Source organism: Colletotrichum costaricense (genome assembly GCF_030867565.1).
Source record: "Colletotrichum costaricense strain IMI 309622 chromosome Unknown Scaffold_6.1, whole genome shotgun sequence".
In the NCBI taxonomy this organism is placed as follows: Eukaryota; Fungi; Ascomycota; class Sordariomycetes; order Glomerellales; family Glomerellaceae; genus Colletotrichum; species Colletotrichum costaricense.
In genome coordinates, this window is record NW_026848235.1 from 1,938,820 (window position 1) to 1,954,813 (window position 15,994).

The window sequence follows — 15,994 nt, forward strand, 5'->3', positions numbered from 1 at the left end:
CTGCTCTCTTTAGTTTCTCACCCCTGTCCCCTTCCCTCCCCCATTCCTTTTCCTGACTCGATAGATCCGGACTTTCATCAAGCACTATACGCATCTGTTACGGCGGATTTTGTTTTTTTCTCGAAAAAACCGAAATGAAGAAAAGGTGGTATACAGTATTTGACTCTGTTCCGAGGCAAATAAACACCTTGTCGCTTGTCGCGCGTATGCTTCGCGTCAATGATTTCGCGTCCAAACTTGAACTACTCGCTTGCCATCACATGACGCAATGCTCATGCTGGGTCGTGGGAATCCTACCCGCTACGCGCCGTAACTACAGCCATCTATTTCCAGCCTCATGCTGGCTTGGGGCGTCTTTTGTGGCTTGCCTAGGGGGTTCGCCCTCCCTTCTCGAACAACCTTATGAATGCCGTTGGAGGATAAACAAGCGCTTGCCGGGTGCAGTGTCTGAGGGTGAAAAATTGTTTGTCTTGCTAGCCACAAATTCGTGTATGTGTGTGTGTGTATGCGCGTGTGCAAGTGAATCAATCGCCTCTTCCGGGAACCGACAGGGGCCGACATGTCTTGTGAGGCCAAAACATCCACCCAACCGAATGCTGCTGCCCGTCGGACGAGGCAACGTGCTGTCGCAGGCGGACCGCTCCCGTGTGTTCACTGCCGTGCCACATTGTCCAATTTTTTTCTTTTCTTCTTTTGACAGGTTTGGTAGTCAAGTGTCCAGTAGGCCAAACTTTCGGTCGCATGCTGATGTTCTCTCTTGCCGCCCCAGCCCCATTTTGAAACCATTTCTCGGGGTCCAAGAGGCATTGTTAGAACAGAAGAATAAAACGGGATGCTTGAGTGCGGCCCGACATCAAATGCAAGTGTCCCGCGAATGTGGCTTGACTATGACAGGGGACACAAGAAAAATTCTGAGCCTGCCCTGCCAATTTGCTTTCTCAAGCTGTCTGGCAGTGAAAATTCTTTTTCCCGTATCTTGCATAACATGGACAGTCAAATCACCGACATTGGTTTTGCATATCTAAGGCAGGTAGCGACTTGCAAAGCACGCGGATTAGAGTTTAAATGATTGAATTGATATCTCCACAATGAGGAGCTATTGACAGGGAGAGTGTTCGTGAGAGTCGAGATGCCCGACCTTGCGAACTGGGTTGCTGCTTCACGCAGTCTAGAAAAATCCGCATGCGATACTCCATCATCGTAGGTTGCTAAGAAGGAAATAAAAAAAAAAGGTTGGTGAATAAACCAGCATACTGATGAACGGAATAATAGAAACAGATCATGGTGTCTCTCAAAGCTCTATTCTGCTGGAGTCGTTGGCAATGATAATGCCACAGAAGAGAAGCGGAACGGCAGGCGTGAGCCTCATAATATGGTCGAGTCCGGTAGAAAGAAGCTCTTCATAGTCTTCTTTCCCTCGGCTTTATGTCTACTTTTAGGCCGTCGTCGAATCTAATGCCCAAGAGACCGTTAGTTGGCATCTCACCGAGTGATGAGTCTGTAACGGACCTACGATTTCCCTTGCTTCTGGCAGTTGAAGCAAGTGCCATCTTGGCTTTGCGGCTTGTCTACGACACCTCCGCAATGGCCGTGAGAGCTGCACGCATATACAGGCCGTGTCTCGGTGCAGCCACAACCCCATGTGATGATAACTCTGGAGCACATTTTGGCTAGAGAAGGAATCTTCTCCGTGGAAAAAAAGGGAAGAGGGAGAAGAAAGAGAAGAAGAGTCGAAGCTGTTGTGAGAAGGTCTCTTCGGCCGCGAGCGGTGGGCTTCTAAGTGAGGCTTTGTTTTTTCTGCGTGTAAAGCTCGATAGTGACGGGCGAAGACTCGTCTTGCAATAAAAAAGCTAGACGAAGGACTGGTTTCTTAGAGGTGACTGGTAAGAGGGATGGTCTCGTATGTTGTATAGTTGTTGTTCTGGCTGGATGAAGAGTGTATTGTTTGGAAGCTCGAGTCAGGATATGTCGTCTGTCTTATATATCGTCGTGACACAAGCTCAAGACTGGCTATTGGCTTGAAATCGACTGTCGGGAGTGGGCTGACTTGTTTGCCATCGTCAAATCTGCCAGTCAAGCGAAGGAGGACCAACAGGTAGCTATCACACCGGTGATGCCAAATGTAAGTAGACGCAGCTTGGCTGTTGGTTGCTCGCCAACGCGTCAAAGTTTCTCTGTTCTGGTGTTGGAAGATGCCAGTCGGGAGATAGTGGTGCGTCAAGCGTCTGTCTGGCAAGTCTTCAAGTTGACGCAAGGGAGGGCTGTAACTTGGTGGAGGAAAGTAATGTGGAAGATGCAACGGGTCGTGAAAATGGCTTGTACCTTGCAAGTCGATGTACCTGGGAGAGATGCTGGCTGCGGGTGCGGACCGGGCAGATGGGTTGTTTGATCCGCCCCTTTGCAGGAGGTGGTCGACAAGCTGCCTGGTTGTGGAGATGCTTTGGCGGCCGTGGAGAAACCAGCCTAATCCGACTCAGCTCAGGCCGTTGGCTCTCCCGCACAGGGCTAACAAGCACCCGTGTACTTCCAACGCACAACGGTGCAATGGTTGGTCGACTGGGTGAAAGATTCTGGCCTGTCTTTTTGCCCTTTTGATAAGTCGTACGCTAGTTCGAAATGAGACGTGATAGCCGGGTACTGTCCCGCCTTGTTGTGTTGGTAAGACCAGGGTATCACGCAGGCGGCCTTTCTGGAAGACAATGGGTGTTGTTGGACGTGATATCCACTTAGAACGAAAGAGCCCCCAATATGCACCTCAGAGGCGCAGCCCAGCCAAATTTGGGTCTGTTGACGCAATGTCTCGTTTTTCTGGTGTTCCGTCTCGAGTGCTGTATGGGCAACGCGTGACCCAAGATGTTGGTTTCGACGACTACGTTACTGAGCCGGCTCAACGTCTGGCAGGTGGTTCTTCAAGAGTCTTTTGTGGTGGGCTGCCAAGGCATGACAATATCATCCAAATGTAGTTTCTGGAGAGGTTGGAAGAGGAAGAAAGAGGAAGCGAGAAAGTGTGTGTAGGGGAGAGAGAGACAGAGAAAGAGAAAGATGGAAGACGCATGTCCTCAGCCGCCCCGCCCGGTTCAATGACTGACTGGTGACGGGTATTCGGGGCAGGGTAGGGCAGGTAGGTGCACCTCTCGTGTGTTCCCATTGTCGCATGGCACCCACTGGCCGCACTTTCTATTGGGGAACGTGGGAACACAGAACATCGGCCACTTGGACCAGGGATAGCTTGGCGTGGCAGCATCAGCAGTAGCAGCAGCAACCAGCACTGAGCTCTGTGCAGGGCCTACTGGTGCCGTGCCGTATGGTCAGTCCCCTCAGCGTGAGGTAGGGCAAGCATAAGTGCCTACGAAGAATGGGTGACCCATGTCCCTGTCTTGAGTTGTGATTGTCCTCGACCTGATGGTGTCGGGAGACCCCTCGTGGACAGTTAGTTCCTAGTGCGTCCCAAGCCGACTTCACTGTCAAGCGTAGAGATGAGCCGCTGTGTTGAGTGGATCGTTCAGACGATGTCGCACATGAGCGATCCGCGTCAAGCCCTGCTTATTAGTCTAGTTTGGGCAAGACCGTTCCGTTGATGGCGCCCTTTGTGTCCGCCAAAGCTAAGGTATTTCCCATCTATCCGTAATGCGCTGCCGATTCTCTAGGCACCTTGTCCTGATCATAAGGGCGAACAGGTACCGTTAGATCGCTCGCGGATTTAACTCTCCCTGCCGGAGTTACTCCAACCCACAGGGGGCAATGCTACCGCAAGGAAGACGTTAGATTGAACATCAGCTTGTCCAGACACGAGCATCCAATTCAATGATGGAGCCGCACCACAGGCAGGCGTAGAGGCACTGAGATGCTCCTCCGCTCCGAGTTGGAACGGCGGAGAGTGCAAGTTGGGGGTCAAAGCAAGCATGCTACTGGGACAGACAGCCATACGACAGCGGCATGAGGAAGTTACAGTAGAACAGCGGCCGCTTTCAAACGAAGTACTTGATTATGACCCCGTCTGGCTACATTTCAATTTGGATCAAAGAAGCAGAGACAAAAGGTGTCAGTAGAATGGTCGATCGAGCTGCCGGTCGACGTATTCATCGATATCCGCATCAATGTCCCTGACCAGATTGCCAACCCTGCTCCAGCTGAGTCCATGTTCAGGCCTGGGTCCAGGTCCAATTCCGCGTCCAAGTTTAGGTCCCGGGATAGGCATAGGGTTCCTGAGGCGAAACTGAGTCCACGTGGAGTAATAAAGGTAGTTCGGCGGCGGGACGCCTTTTCACCTAGACGTATCCGTCGTCTCGTACTAAACCCTAGACGGTCCATCATGTTCGTGACGAATTGAAGACAGCAGAATTGTGAAAACAGGACAGTTCCCTAGATGAGAACGGGCGCTGGGACAGGTCGTAGTGACAGTAGTAGAGCGAATGCCACGATTGACCAGGGGTTCACATAAAAGAGTGGAGTCGACATCTGAGGCGTGGCTCTTGCAAGAAGAAGATGCCAAGAGGAAAGGTCGTCACGTCCCTCATCGGTCCATGTTCTTGTTGTTCCTTGCGGAGGACAGAATACGCCACATAGATCTATGGCCAAGACCAGGACAGCCTAATGAGGTTCAAATATGGGCCGGCTGAGGCTAAGAGCGGGCGAAACTCGGCTCGGTTGGGGTCGCCAGACTTGTCCGTCGGGGTGCTCACGGTGTGATGTGAGAGTGCAGGGGCGAAGGATGTGAAGTGCCCGTCTGAAGGTGTCGGGAGGTTTCCTTGTAGCCAAGGACGGCGAGGGCGAGGCGAGTGCAAACCCGAAGCGCGATGCTTTCAAAAAGGAGAAACCTTGACCTTGCGCAGATGAGATGCAGAGAGGGAGGGCATGCCCGCCGTCAGGGCCCGAGGAAGCTAAGCCGGCCATAAACGTGGCCAGCGACAGTGTCCGAAAGAGCCCGATGGCTTGATCGGGGGGCACATGGCGTTTCCTGGGCTGTGGCTGGCAAGGAATGAGAAACCACTGACCGGGTTGAGTTGATGAACTAGGTAGCGGTGGTTTGGGTTGGGATGTGTGGTGTTGCCGTTAGTGTGGGAGAGAGAGAGAATGGAGGAGTATCCGTAGACGGGAGCAGAACGGAGTAAAGCAGGCGAAATGAAGTTGCCAATTCGGGACAGGCTACGCACTGTAAGATATGTCGTAAAGTGCGGTGAGAGGACAGTGCGAAAACTGCATGAGGCATTGGTTCGGTGTTGGTGAGAACTGACCGAGTGGACAAGGAAGCAAGTGACAAATCTGGGCAACTGCATTTGTGAAATGACCTCGATGTGATTTTGTTGAATTTTTTCTCCCTCTTTTCTTCCTTGAGCACTCTTTTGCTGCTCTGCTCTGCTCTGCTCTGCTTCTTCCTTCCCTGCATCTCCCGAATGTTGCTGCTCGTCCCTGTCATCTCGCCTGCCACTTCCTTTCTCATCACCAACCACAGTGATTTCGTTGGCCGTCTTTTTCAAACTGCCATCAAACATCCCATCTTGCCATTTGGAATGGTTCGTACAAGTTCCCAACGGCAAAGTATTGCACTTCGAATATTGGCACGGAAGCAAACCAGTCTCCGCCTTTTCCATTGTTGCCGTCAGACGATGCCAACACAATGTGCTCCACGTCTATGCTTTGCGTCCCTATGTCGCCCTCGTTTCCCCCTTACCTCTCTATCCCTTTACTCACTCATGTTCAATTCCCCCTTCATCTCCAGCTTCTACTCGATGGCTTGTCGTTGAATTTGGCGAAAAGGAAAAAGGTACGTATACTGTCCTTTTCTCTTTGTGTTTGAGGCGGTTGAGAAATGTGTAGGTTTCTTGCGTTAGAGAATGCAAGCCACCATCGAATGAGGAGGACTAGGTAGCAACTTAGCCTTTTTGAGATGAATGACTATACCATATAGTTGAGGTCATCGCGCCAACGTCTCCAGCTAGTCGGATTAGCTACGCACTATTTTAGTGCACCTCGACATACGTCCGTATGCTAGATTAACCAACTCCCTCTCCGTAGGCTAAGCTGCCTCGACTTATCCTTCAGTGTTCTTCCGGTCTGAATCTCTTCAAAGACCCTGCCGAATTGGAGCTAGCCACTATAATACGGCCGTTGGTACAGTCTCGACTGCCCGCTCAGCCTGTTGATGGCAAGCCTACTGTAGAGCTGGACGGCTATTCGAGCAGTCTTCACTCCGTCTCCGATGCCAACGGCCCCGTATGCCAAACGGGGCTTGTCAGAATCATACACACCATCATACCTCGTCACTCTCCCGTCTTCTGCGCCTTTCGGAAAATGTCAAGGGACTCTTCATCGGCGTGGCGTGCTGATGCAACAGCACCTCATCGTCAACGGCGTCGCAACCTAAGGCACAATGCGAAATAGTCGCAACGGTGGCGCCTCTCAACTCCAAGTCCGAGCTGGCAAAGTACCTCGAGCCTGCAAGCCACACCCTCTTTCTCGTAAATCGAACCATTAATGCCTGCTCCTGCGTCCCGGGCAAACCGAGGTGAGGGGGCGCGCTCGTCCACTTAGTCTCCTCCATGGTCGTCTGGAGGCGAACGTCATGGCAAACCACCGTTGATGAAGAGTAACCCCGACCCCGTGGATACCATGTATCTGGAGCACTGGCTATGTCATCTATGTCCGAGTCCTGAGAAGAAGCTGCTTCACCGCAAGACCCTCTGGCCCACAGTCAAGGTGATGTATTGGTTCAAGTGCTGGGGTTCCCAGCTTGCTAGGACCTTACCACTGTACCATACGGGACTCCAACACACCACAGGGTCTTCATGCGGCCTTGCGCGCGGCCTATCATTACCGACAGTTTGACTAGGCAAGCATCTTTGAACACCCCAACACTCCTTGTGCCTGCAGCATACCTCACATGGCCATCTGGCCTGCCAATCATTCCGAACAATGGGGTACCGCACCCCTTGGTCCCGGTCGCCTCACTTCCATCGATGTTCGATGGACTGCCGTCCTCCTCTTGAGCCAAGAAAACTTCCCCCTTGGGCACGTCACTTGTGGGAAGCCAAGTGGTTAGTCCAGCTAGGTACACCGATTTCATGGCGGTGAAAGAGACCTCGTTCCCCCTTTTCATACCCGCCTAGAAATACGACATCTTGGGCCAGGAGATCTCTTCAATTCCAAAAGCCCATCGCAGCCCAACGGGCTCATATTCGGACCAGACCCTGTCCAGTCAGCCCCTGTAGGTAGACTTGTTTGTTATGTAATCTAGATGACGGGCTTGAGGTCTGTTTAGCTACGGGTCATTCTAAAGGTGAGTTGACATCTCAATGAAGGAATTTCTGCATCAACTCAAATACTCCCTGCTTGCGCTCTCTTGGACAAGGGGGCATACATTTGTCATGACCAGGCAACGAGACGGACATCGGGACGACTTGATAACCGAGTGCCTTCGACACGCATATCTTTCACGTTCTTGACCACATCAGGAAAGGGCAAGACGTTATCCCATCACTTCACAGTCGAGCTCCGCAACTTCTTCTCTAGGACTTGGAGAGCAGATACAGGGGTGTTTTTGCGAATTATTACACATCTGCATATCCTTTTTGCAGGGCTTCACTCACGACTGGTATCGAGTTGAGTATTGACAAGATGTACCAACATCCCTGTCCGAGTGAGCATGCAAGTGGCGGCTGGGCAGAGCTCGTTTATGATTACGGGTGCCGCCATTCACAACCAACTGGAACACTGTCGCGGCATGAAAGCAAGACGGCACCATCAGGCGCCATTGTCGACCGTTCCAACAGGTTCATCGCGGGAAAATAAGCAGAATGCCCCGCGAAGTCGAGCATGGCGCAGATGTTGTTGTTGGACTGTCCGTCGACGAAGCGGGCGAGGTGTGATTGAGTCGCATGCCAGCCAATCACCAATACGAACCCCCCTGTTATAAGCGCCTCGTGGGACTCGCGGCTTGGCCCGACTTGACTGACGACCACTCATTCTTCCGGTAGCCGCCCATGACGGCGGCTCAAATTCAATAGCGTTCGTCCAGACTTACACGCTTTTTGCCGCAAGAGTCGACCGTTTTTCAACTTCTTGCCAAATTGCCAGCGAATCTCACGCGGAAAGCGTAACTGCTGCAGATGGTCAAGTTGCAACGCAATACTTCGAAAGCGGTCACTCGACAGGGGTGCTTGGGTGTTAGTCCCCTCGACAGGACAATATGGAGGGGAGATCAGGAAAGGTCAAGGAATCCGTAGGTCTTGACCGGGCATGCGGGCATGGTCCAGATGACATCTGCACCTTGTCGGTGCCCGTCACCAACCGGGAGTCATCAGCTCCTAGCGTTGATGAAGCATATGCGGAAGGACGTATCCGTAGGAGACGGACTGCGGATGTTCTAGCGGTCAAACTCGCTCTATGGGCCGTTGATCCCGATGTAAGTTACCTCGATTGTCCTGCCCCCTATCCGTACCAAGACCACATCAACATGGTACTAACCCTGATCAAGGGTGGATATCATTCATCACAGCCCGCGGATGGATGTGCCTCTCCCCCTGACGAAGGTTTCCACACACCTTCTAGGAACGGAAAGGAAGCTGGACTGCCATTACGCATCCCTGGAACGATTCTCGCGAAGTACCTTTCTTCGTACAGTACTTTGGCCATCCACACGCAACTTTCCCATCATGTGTCCACTAATGCAAGTTGGAATCACCCAAACTGCGGCGCATTTGTGACGAAGATTTGAGGGGAAGAGTTGCAGCAGCAGCAGAAGCAGCAGGCAGGCAGTGAGGTGCCTTCTCGTGTTGGTGGCAACACTTCGTCTTCTCATGCAACGTCTCGATGCTTTCCCCCCATCACCGCTTCTTTCACACGCCATACACGCCATGCACACCACCACAGCCCATGTCGTGTTACCTCACGCACCGCAATCACCTCTCTCTCCATGCCAGGGTTCACGATGGATTCTGCGGGCGGCCCGCTGGTCGCATGCGAGGCAGGCTTGGAAACCCTTCTTCGCCAACTGCCTTCGATAGCTTGGCTTGAAGCTCGATCGAGAAGCGGAGTCGTATCGGTTGACTTCAAGGAACCCTGGCTCTCTTTCTCTGGTACGACGACCTCCGTTGGAATACCCCCTCCGAGATTACAGAAAGATATCGAGCAACGGATTGGGCCTCTTGGGGAAATGATTTGCCTTTTGGAGCTGCGGTCGAGGAGGGAAAGAACACGTTTGCGGAAGAGGGGATGAGAGTCCCTTCGGCCCGGATGAGAGATGAGAGACGAGGAGAAGGGGGGAACGGTGGAACGAGGCAAAGGTTTGCCTAGGGAATGCTTGCTAGAGTCTGGTCCCAAAGTCAGCATATTCTTTGTCTCCAAAACCCGGGCTGTGTTTGAAGGCAGCAGAAAACAAGGCACTGTCCAGAGAAGTCTTGTTTGAAATACGTCAGGGTTTGTCCTCCTTGTTGTCGAAAGAAAGTCTGGAAAACATGACGAGCGAATGGGTCAAACGGGGCGGTGTCTGTTCCTTGATGGCAAGGAGTAAAAGGTACGAAAACCTCTCAGCTCGTTTCTCTTCACCATCCAGAAGACAGGATGCCATGGTATCTCCCTTCTCCTCCGGCGTTTGCCTCATTCTCCCTTTCGCTTTGTTCTTTGCTCTTCCTTTGCCTTCTACATTGAAAGGCCTCTGTCTGCCCAGGCGGGATTAGAACACCATCAGGGCTAACACAAGAAGAAACGTTTGAAGTCAAACGTTGATCGCGGGGAAAACACCAAATCATGAGCAAGACACTCACTCGTTGGACTGCACCCCGCGGAAGGATCAAAATGCTATTGCTAGAGAATATGCAAGCAATGGCGATCTCAGGATTTTGCCTTCTTCCCTCCCGAAACGCTCGTTGAATCCTACGAACTACACACACCACATGGCACATGGCTGAAGGAGCAAAGACAAAGCCAGAAGGATCTGAACCCGCCCGCGCCCGCGCTCTCGCGCCGCGCCGCGCCGTGCCACAGCGTGTGTGTGTGCTCTCCCGCCGGGACACAGCAGGAACCAACGGGCGGGTTCTAGCCAGCGGCACGGTGGTGATGACGGGCCGGCTAGTCTCGGGGTGTTGTGTTCACTTTGCCGCAGACTGTGCCCGGCCGAGTGCGAGCCAGGCAGAGTATGATACCTACGCTTGGATACCTTGTACCGAGGCCCAAGAGGAAAACGAGGTATCCATTTCTTGTTGCCAACCATGTGCGGGGGAGAGTGACAGAGTGTGAGAGAGAGAGAGAGAGAGAGAGGGTGTTGCCGAAGGTTCTCGGATGCGGAAGGATGAGGAAAGTCACGGCGTTGAACGTCCCCGGCGTCCCCCGCGAATTTCCCCCACCTCGGCGTCACATCCGAAAGGATCCATGCAGTGACGTTGGCTCCTTTTCCCCGGATCATGAGATGGGCAATTTGTGGTCGGGTTGTCTTGCGATGGATCTGGGTTTCGTTCGCTGTTGCCCTTAGAGGGAGGGAAGGAGGGAAGGCCCCAGCGCCGGTTCTCGTGGTCCCTTCCGAGAAATCCTCTTGCGGCCTCCGACGCGGCCAATGAGGAGCCACCCGCTCCCCGGGACCCGGGGCAAGAACCTTGGCCCCCTTCGGCTTCCTCCTCTACTTTCCCAATCCATTCTCGAACGACGTTGGAGAATTGGGAAAGAGCCTCAATTGGGGCCGACCGAGGCTTTCTCCACTTTCCCCGGATATCCCAATTGTTCTCGATATCAGATCTGGTGATGGCGAGGGCATTCACAACACAACCACAAACTTGGTCATCTTGAGCAGGTTGCGGCAAGCCTTCGCGCCTCCCATGTTCCCCACGCCCACTCACGACTTTGGAGTACCCACACTCTGCACCAACCCCCTGCGCCTTTCTTTACTTATTTTTATTTTATTCGCAGCGAGTTTGCTTTTTTCGCGGCGGCCGCGGCGGCGGGTGTCTCGCTTTTGTTTTTCTTTCCCTCGCTTTCAAGCGCACCAACCCCACGTCAGCTGCGGATAAGGCAAGAGAGACCTCACAAACTTCTCCAGCGCTGCTGTCGCGACATGGAGCTCAGCCAATTACAAGTCCACGTGCAACAACGTTCCCGCTCTGGAAGCTTCAGGATGTCTCTAGCTTCTGGGTCTGGATGCAAGTTTCTAGAAAAAGCCACCGAAATAATTATTAAACCCCCCTCCCCAACAAGGGCCGATTTGATACTTGGTTGATAAGGGTTTCAGAAGCGACCGCAGCAGAAAGACTGTGGAGGCCCGTATTTCCTATTATTTTTGTCTCATTTGGTTCCTCCTTGTCTCTGGACCTGGACTATCTCGAGGATTCTAATCCGAAAATCTCATGCGTCTTGGCGGGTTTAGGAAACTTCTCTGGATCTAAATGCGTGAAGCAAAGTCACAATACGCCCCCCCCCATGGCCGCCCCGAGGAGTGACTGAGAGTTGAGACGCTCGGATGCCCAACCCCCATTCATCTGTTGCAGAACACCTCAATTCAAGCGCGATAAGGTCGAAAGCGGAGCCATTCGCATAGAAACATACCTTGCGGAGTAGAAAATCAAAATTTAGATCTCTTGGCTGGACGAGCTTTTTGTTTGAGAAGATCAAAATACAACACCATCCCGGTCTACCCACGGCGCGCGCAAGAGTCTTCGGTCTAATTAATTGATTCGTACCCTTTATGGCACCTTACTAGCTTGTTCTACTACCCACCGCAAAGAGTCTCAGGCAACTCTCTACGACGACGGGTACGGAGTATCGACATAACAATAGCACATCATTTTTGCCCGTGCATGTGTCATGGCTTTCGAGAAACGCCAGATCCCGGCATTTCCTATTTTGTGCAATGCCTGCTCGTTCTGGACCTGTGACTATCGTATTGCCCGCCGCAATCACGCCCTCCTCTGACTTCTTACCATGGCGTTACCGTAACATGATGTCTCTGGTCTGTGTGTCTCTGTACCGCCTGCTGCGTCGTCCAAACACAGTCGCCCTCTGCCCACACGGCCGATCCGGGAGATGCACCTTTGCTGCGTACGACGCGCGCCATACACAATTTCTCATTTCTTGACAAGAGCAGTGCACGATAGGCAGCGTGCGATACGATACGATGCGGTGACCTTGCCCCTCCCCCTCCCTCCCTCCATGTCCATCGTCCGTTCCCCCCCCTTCCCTGTCCCCCTTCTCCATCTGCGACCGAGGACCCCCAGTATCAACCTTTTTCTGTTTTTGTGAGCAAACCCGGCTTGAGACGGCACCCACCGTGTGACCCGGCAAGTCACCCGTCACCTTACCTCTGAAGTCTTGCCCGTGGGCCGGGTGGAAGGGGTGGTGGTCTGCGACCAGGTCAGCCAGGCTCACACCTCCCGTGTCCTCCGGTGCAATCCAAACTTATAAAGTTGGACGGCCCTCCCCCTCCCATCCCTTACCTTTCTTCCCATCTGTATCCCAACGCTCTCATCCTTCCTCGACTCTACTCGCCAAAGCTCTCAGTGTCTTTTAAAAGCAGTTGATCTGTTCTCCCACACGCCGATTGCCAACTCTCGCAACCAACCCGAACCCGCACCAAAAGAAAACAACAACCCAAAAAAACAACATATACAAAAATGTCTTCTCCCGTCGACAACTCCGTCTTCCTCTCCCTCGCCCCCACCACCTCGTCCTCCTACCCCTTCAGACAGCAGCAGCAGGCCGCCGCTGCCGTCACCGCCACCACCACCGAGCCGGCGCCCCTCAAACGCCGCACCTCGAGCATGAGCAGCGACGGCAGCAACGGCCTCCGGTTCCTCAAGCTCGGTCCCGTTCACTACGGCGAGCACCCCGACGAGCACAAGTCTGACTGGCACCCTGCTCTTCTCGGCTAGGACGCTCATTCAACGATGATGATTCTTCTTCCTTGAATTGTTTTTTTTTTCCACATCATTAAAGCAAGCCATATTCATGATTTTTCCAAATCCTATCAAGCCATCAAAGTCTGGATACCAAAGGTGCAGGAAACCGACAAGGCGAGTTTGTGCCCAAAAACAAGCGATTAGACGAGCTAAGGGGAGCTCTGGGAGGATGAGCAATAGGCGCTGGATCATTTTTTTCATTTTCTCTTTATTTTTACATCGTTGAGTACAACACCTGAAGAAAGTAGGGCAGATTGTCTCTTGGGCCGGGAGGAACAACTTCACAACCCCCCATACGATTATAGAGTCTTGGGGAAAACGGGACGGAACACGGGACCAATTCACACAGAAGAAGAAAAAAAGAATACTAAATTGGAGTTTTTGACGGAAACAGATCATTACGTGATGATTCGCTATGCCCGCATGTGCTGAAAGTCCTATTATGTGAGCCTGTTACGATTGCCAAAAGCTGCTGAACTGGACCGGACCGGTCTCCTCTCTTACAACATACAGTCGGCAACAAGCGGACGAAGAAAAAAACTTCGTCATGCAGCCCAGGCTACAGAAATTTGAGGGGACGACTAGTGGCGTGGTGGGCACATCACCTCAGTCTGTCTTTGGCCGTGCCGCATTCTCGGGAAGCCTACGAGTAGGTACATTACACATTGCCGGGCTACGCGGACCAAGGGAAGGGAAGGAGGAAGGACTTTGAGAAGCGAGAGCGACATGGGGTGGGAAGAGAGGGCCAGGAGGCTCGGAGCTATCAAAGTCGGGGGGACGCCAACTCGCCGAGACTTCCCCTGCTCCCTGGAGGTTGCTTGGAAATACAGTCATTGTAACATGACTATCTCTGCGCGCACTTACAAGTTCCAGACAGAGAAGAGAGTGAGAAGGAATGGGAATGCACGACAGAGAGGGGAGGGAAAGGGAGCAAAGACCAAGCTTCTGTGATGTGGGCCACTCTTCATGCAATGATCTGACATGCTAAACCGACCACCCCCCGCTGACCAAGGTGGGATAAGTGGAATGCAGTAGAACGCGTCGTGTTTTGTTAATCCGGGCTGGCGGATTGGGGAAATGATTGCTGATTGTGCAAAGACAGAAAGTCTGGGGGAGAGACAGCTCATCGGCACACACTTTGATTTGCGAGACCTCTCAAAGGGTGTGGGGTGATGGTTTCGATTGGAGTAAGCCGGCACGGTTTTTTGCCTTGATTTGCGCAACGTTTGCGTTTTTCGTTCGTTCGCTGGTCATTCCACGCACGCAAACGTTGTTGCTATCGAGTCTCTGCCCTGTTTGATTACTTGGACTCGTTGCCACGACGAGAGTGCGCGGGTGGAATGGAGGGGGAGGGGGGCACCGAGGGTCGATTTCCTGGGAGGCGGGGGAGAGAGAGAGACAGACATCTGCTTTCGACGAGACGCACGTGGGGTAGAGACTGGGTATCACGACCGGGGTGTCACGGTGCGTTGATTTCCTGGTCTATGCCGAGGCTGAGCGGGTTCGATAGTTTCACAGACTAGTTTTCTCCCCCTTCTCTCTGATTCCTTGGTGATTCTTCTCAATTTTCACAATGTGCCATAAAGGTGGTGTTGTTGTAGGTGGTAATTATGACGTGCAAACTTGGCGTGGATAGAGAAGGGTTGTATCAAAGTCTAGTCTACCTTAGAGTTTCTCTATGAAGGGGGGGGGGGGGGAGGGGACTCGGGAGAAGGGGGAGGTTGCTTGCACCTGGAGTTTAATCGCAGTCGCGCAAGAGACTCGGACTTGGTTCGCGAAATTCCCGAGGGGAGGGTCCTGCTGCTGAAGAGTGCCAGAAGATAACTGAGAGAGTTTCGGAGACGACTCTGGCACTTATGCGGACGTCATATCTGGTTCGCCTGTCTGCGAGTCAAGCTCTTATCTTGCGTGACCGACTTGGGGTTTACCTTGCTTCCTGTCTAGTCTGGCAATTTTGGCTAGATTGTTTGGGATGCGCGCCCAATCTGCCCTTTTGCACACACACGTATTTCACTGGCATGTTTTGTTTGTCGGCTTCTGCTCAATCTCCGACACGCTGGTCACCTGTCACCGTTGTCAAGTAAATGAAGAAAGCGAAAAGGTTTAGGTGGGACGAGAAGCAAGATCGACGGGGCTTTGCATCTGGCATGTGACCGCCCTTGGCAGGCCTGCCGAGCCCTTCAACCCTGCTTCGCAATTACCGCTTCTGGAAAGTCCTTGGGCTTCAGGTTTGACACAACCCGCGACTGAGTCGAGTTGAGAGGGTTAGCACCCGAGGCCACCATAGGCGAGAAAGAGATGAGCGAGAAGCTCTACGGATTGTCCGTGGATGATACAATCTGAGCCTCTGTTGACGTCACAAACGATGATGAGACGAGTTGTGTGCCTGCCTGTCTGCCTGCCTGCCTGCTTGTCCAAATATATGCTGGTACTCGTTGGCATGTGGCATCTTATCTGGGACTTGACGACTGTACCTATCAAGGTGCCCCTTGAACGGCGCACAGAGAGGGTGAAAGAAAGCATACAGTTTGCAACTCGAGAATGGGGGGTTTTCGCAGTGTACCTGACCAGTCGGGGGGTAAGCCAGCGTGGGAGGCAAACTCGAGCGGCGGGCGGGCCGGGCCCGGCCCTCCGACACGCGCCAAGATTAGACGGGACGAAAGATGTGCAATGCCGGCCGCTTGTCGTCCCAAGTCTACCGTGCCTCCTTGTCTGATGATTTATCGAAATAGTAGCAAGCGTTTACAGCGAGGTGCACGATAGTCCGTCCGTACGGTTATAGCCGACCAAAGAACCTAAGATGAAGCGCGATGACCAGGCAAAAAGGCGCTATAACCACTGGAAGGCCCCCCGGGACAGCAGCCGATTCGTGAGGTTTCACGCCAAGCTGACTTATTGTTCGAGCGACAATGGCAATTGGGGGTCCCCAGACACTGAGACTCGAGAAAGCCAGGGCGTGGGGGGGCCTTTTTCTTGGGGTGGGATGTATTGCTGATCCACAAGGTTTTGAAGCAATCTATCTTCTTGGCGGTTTGGATGCGCTGGCCTCTGCGAAACGGTCCTTGCGGCGCAACAAAGGGGGGTGGACTTGATGACTACCTAGGGAGGGAGCATTG

General features: G+C 52.9%; 7 protein-coding genes across 7 annotated transcripts; 5 read left to right on the forward strand and 2 right to left on the reverse strand.

Moving 5' to 3' along the window:
• Window positions 1–1,509: 1,509 nt before the first annotated feature.
• Window positions 1,510–1,665, reverse strand: CCOS01_06855 (uncharacterized protein; the record flags this gene model as incomplete). The annotated part of the gene is made up of 1 exon (XM_060455023.1): window positions 1,510–1,665. One exon carries the CDS (start codon window positions 1,663–1,665, stop codon window positions 1,510–1,512), a length of 156 nt encoding a protein of 51 aa, XP_060314723.1.
• Window positions 1,666–6,015: 4,350 nt separating this feature from the next.
• On the forward strand, window positions 6,016–6,825 carry CCOS01_06856 (uncharacterized protein; the record flags this gene model as incomplete). The annotated part of the gene is made up of 2 exons (XM_060455024.1): window positions 6,016–6,213; window positions 6,586–6,825. Coding segments are annotated over 2 exons (438 nt in total), but the record flags the coding sequence as incomplete, so codon positions are not given.
• Window positions 6,826–8,185: 1,360 nt separating this feature from the next.
• On the forward strand, window positions 8,186–8,713 carry CCOS01_06857 (uncharacterized protein; the record flags this gene model as incomplete). Its single annotated transcript, XM_060455025.1, has 2 exons — window positions 8,186–8,401; window positions 8,474–8,713. The coding sequence occupies 2 exons, from the start codon at window positions 8,186–8,188 to the stop codon at window positions 8,711–8,713; spliced, it is 456 nt and encodes a 151-aa protein (XP_060314725.1).
• Window positions 8,714–8,737: 24 nt separating this feature from the next.
• CCOS01_06858 (uncharacterized protein) lies at window positions 8,738–9,214 on the forward strand (the record flags this gene model as incomplete). Its single annotated transcript, XM_060455026.1, has 1 exon — window positions 8,738–9,214. A coding segment is annotated over one exon (477 nt), but the record flags the coding sequence as incomplete, so codon positions are not given.
• Window positions 9,215–9,877: 663 nt separating this feature from the next.
• On the reverse strand, window positions 9,878–10,399 carry CCOS01_06859 (uncharacterized protein; the record flags this gene model as incomplete). Its single annotated transcript, XM_060455027.1, has 1 exon — window positions 9,878–10,399. The coding sequence occupies one exon, from the start codon at window positions 10,397–10,399 to the stop codon at window positions 9,878–9,880; it is 522 nt and encodes a 173-aa protein (XP_060314727.1).
• Window positions 10,400–12,593: 2,194 nt separating this feature from the next.
• On the forward strand, window positions 12,594–12,851 carry CCOS01_06860 (uncharacterized protein; the record flags this gene model as incomplete). The annotated part of the gene is made up of 1 exon (XM_060455028.1): window positions 12,594–12,851. The coding sequence occupies one exon, from the start codon at window positions 12,594–12,596 to the stop codon at window positions 12,849–12,851; it is 258 nt and encodes an 85-aa protein (XP_060314728.1).
• A 2,392-nt stretch (window positions 12,852–15,243) lies between these two features.
• On the forward strand, window positions 15,244–15,594 carry CCOS01_06861 (uncharacterized protein; the record flags this gene model as incomplete). Its single annotated transcript, XM_060455029.1, has 1 exon — window positions 15,244–15,594. The coding sequence occupies one exon, from the start codon at window positions 15,244–15,246 to the stop codon at window positions 15,592–15,594; it is 351 nt and encodes a 116-aa protein (XP_060314729.1).
• Window positions 15,595–15,994: the final 400 nt, after the last annotated feature.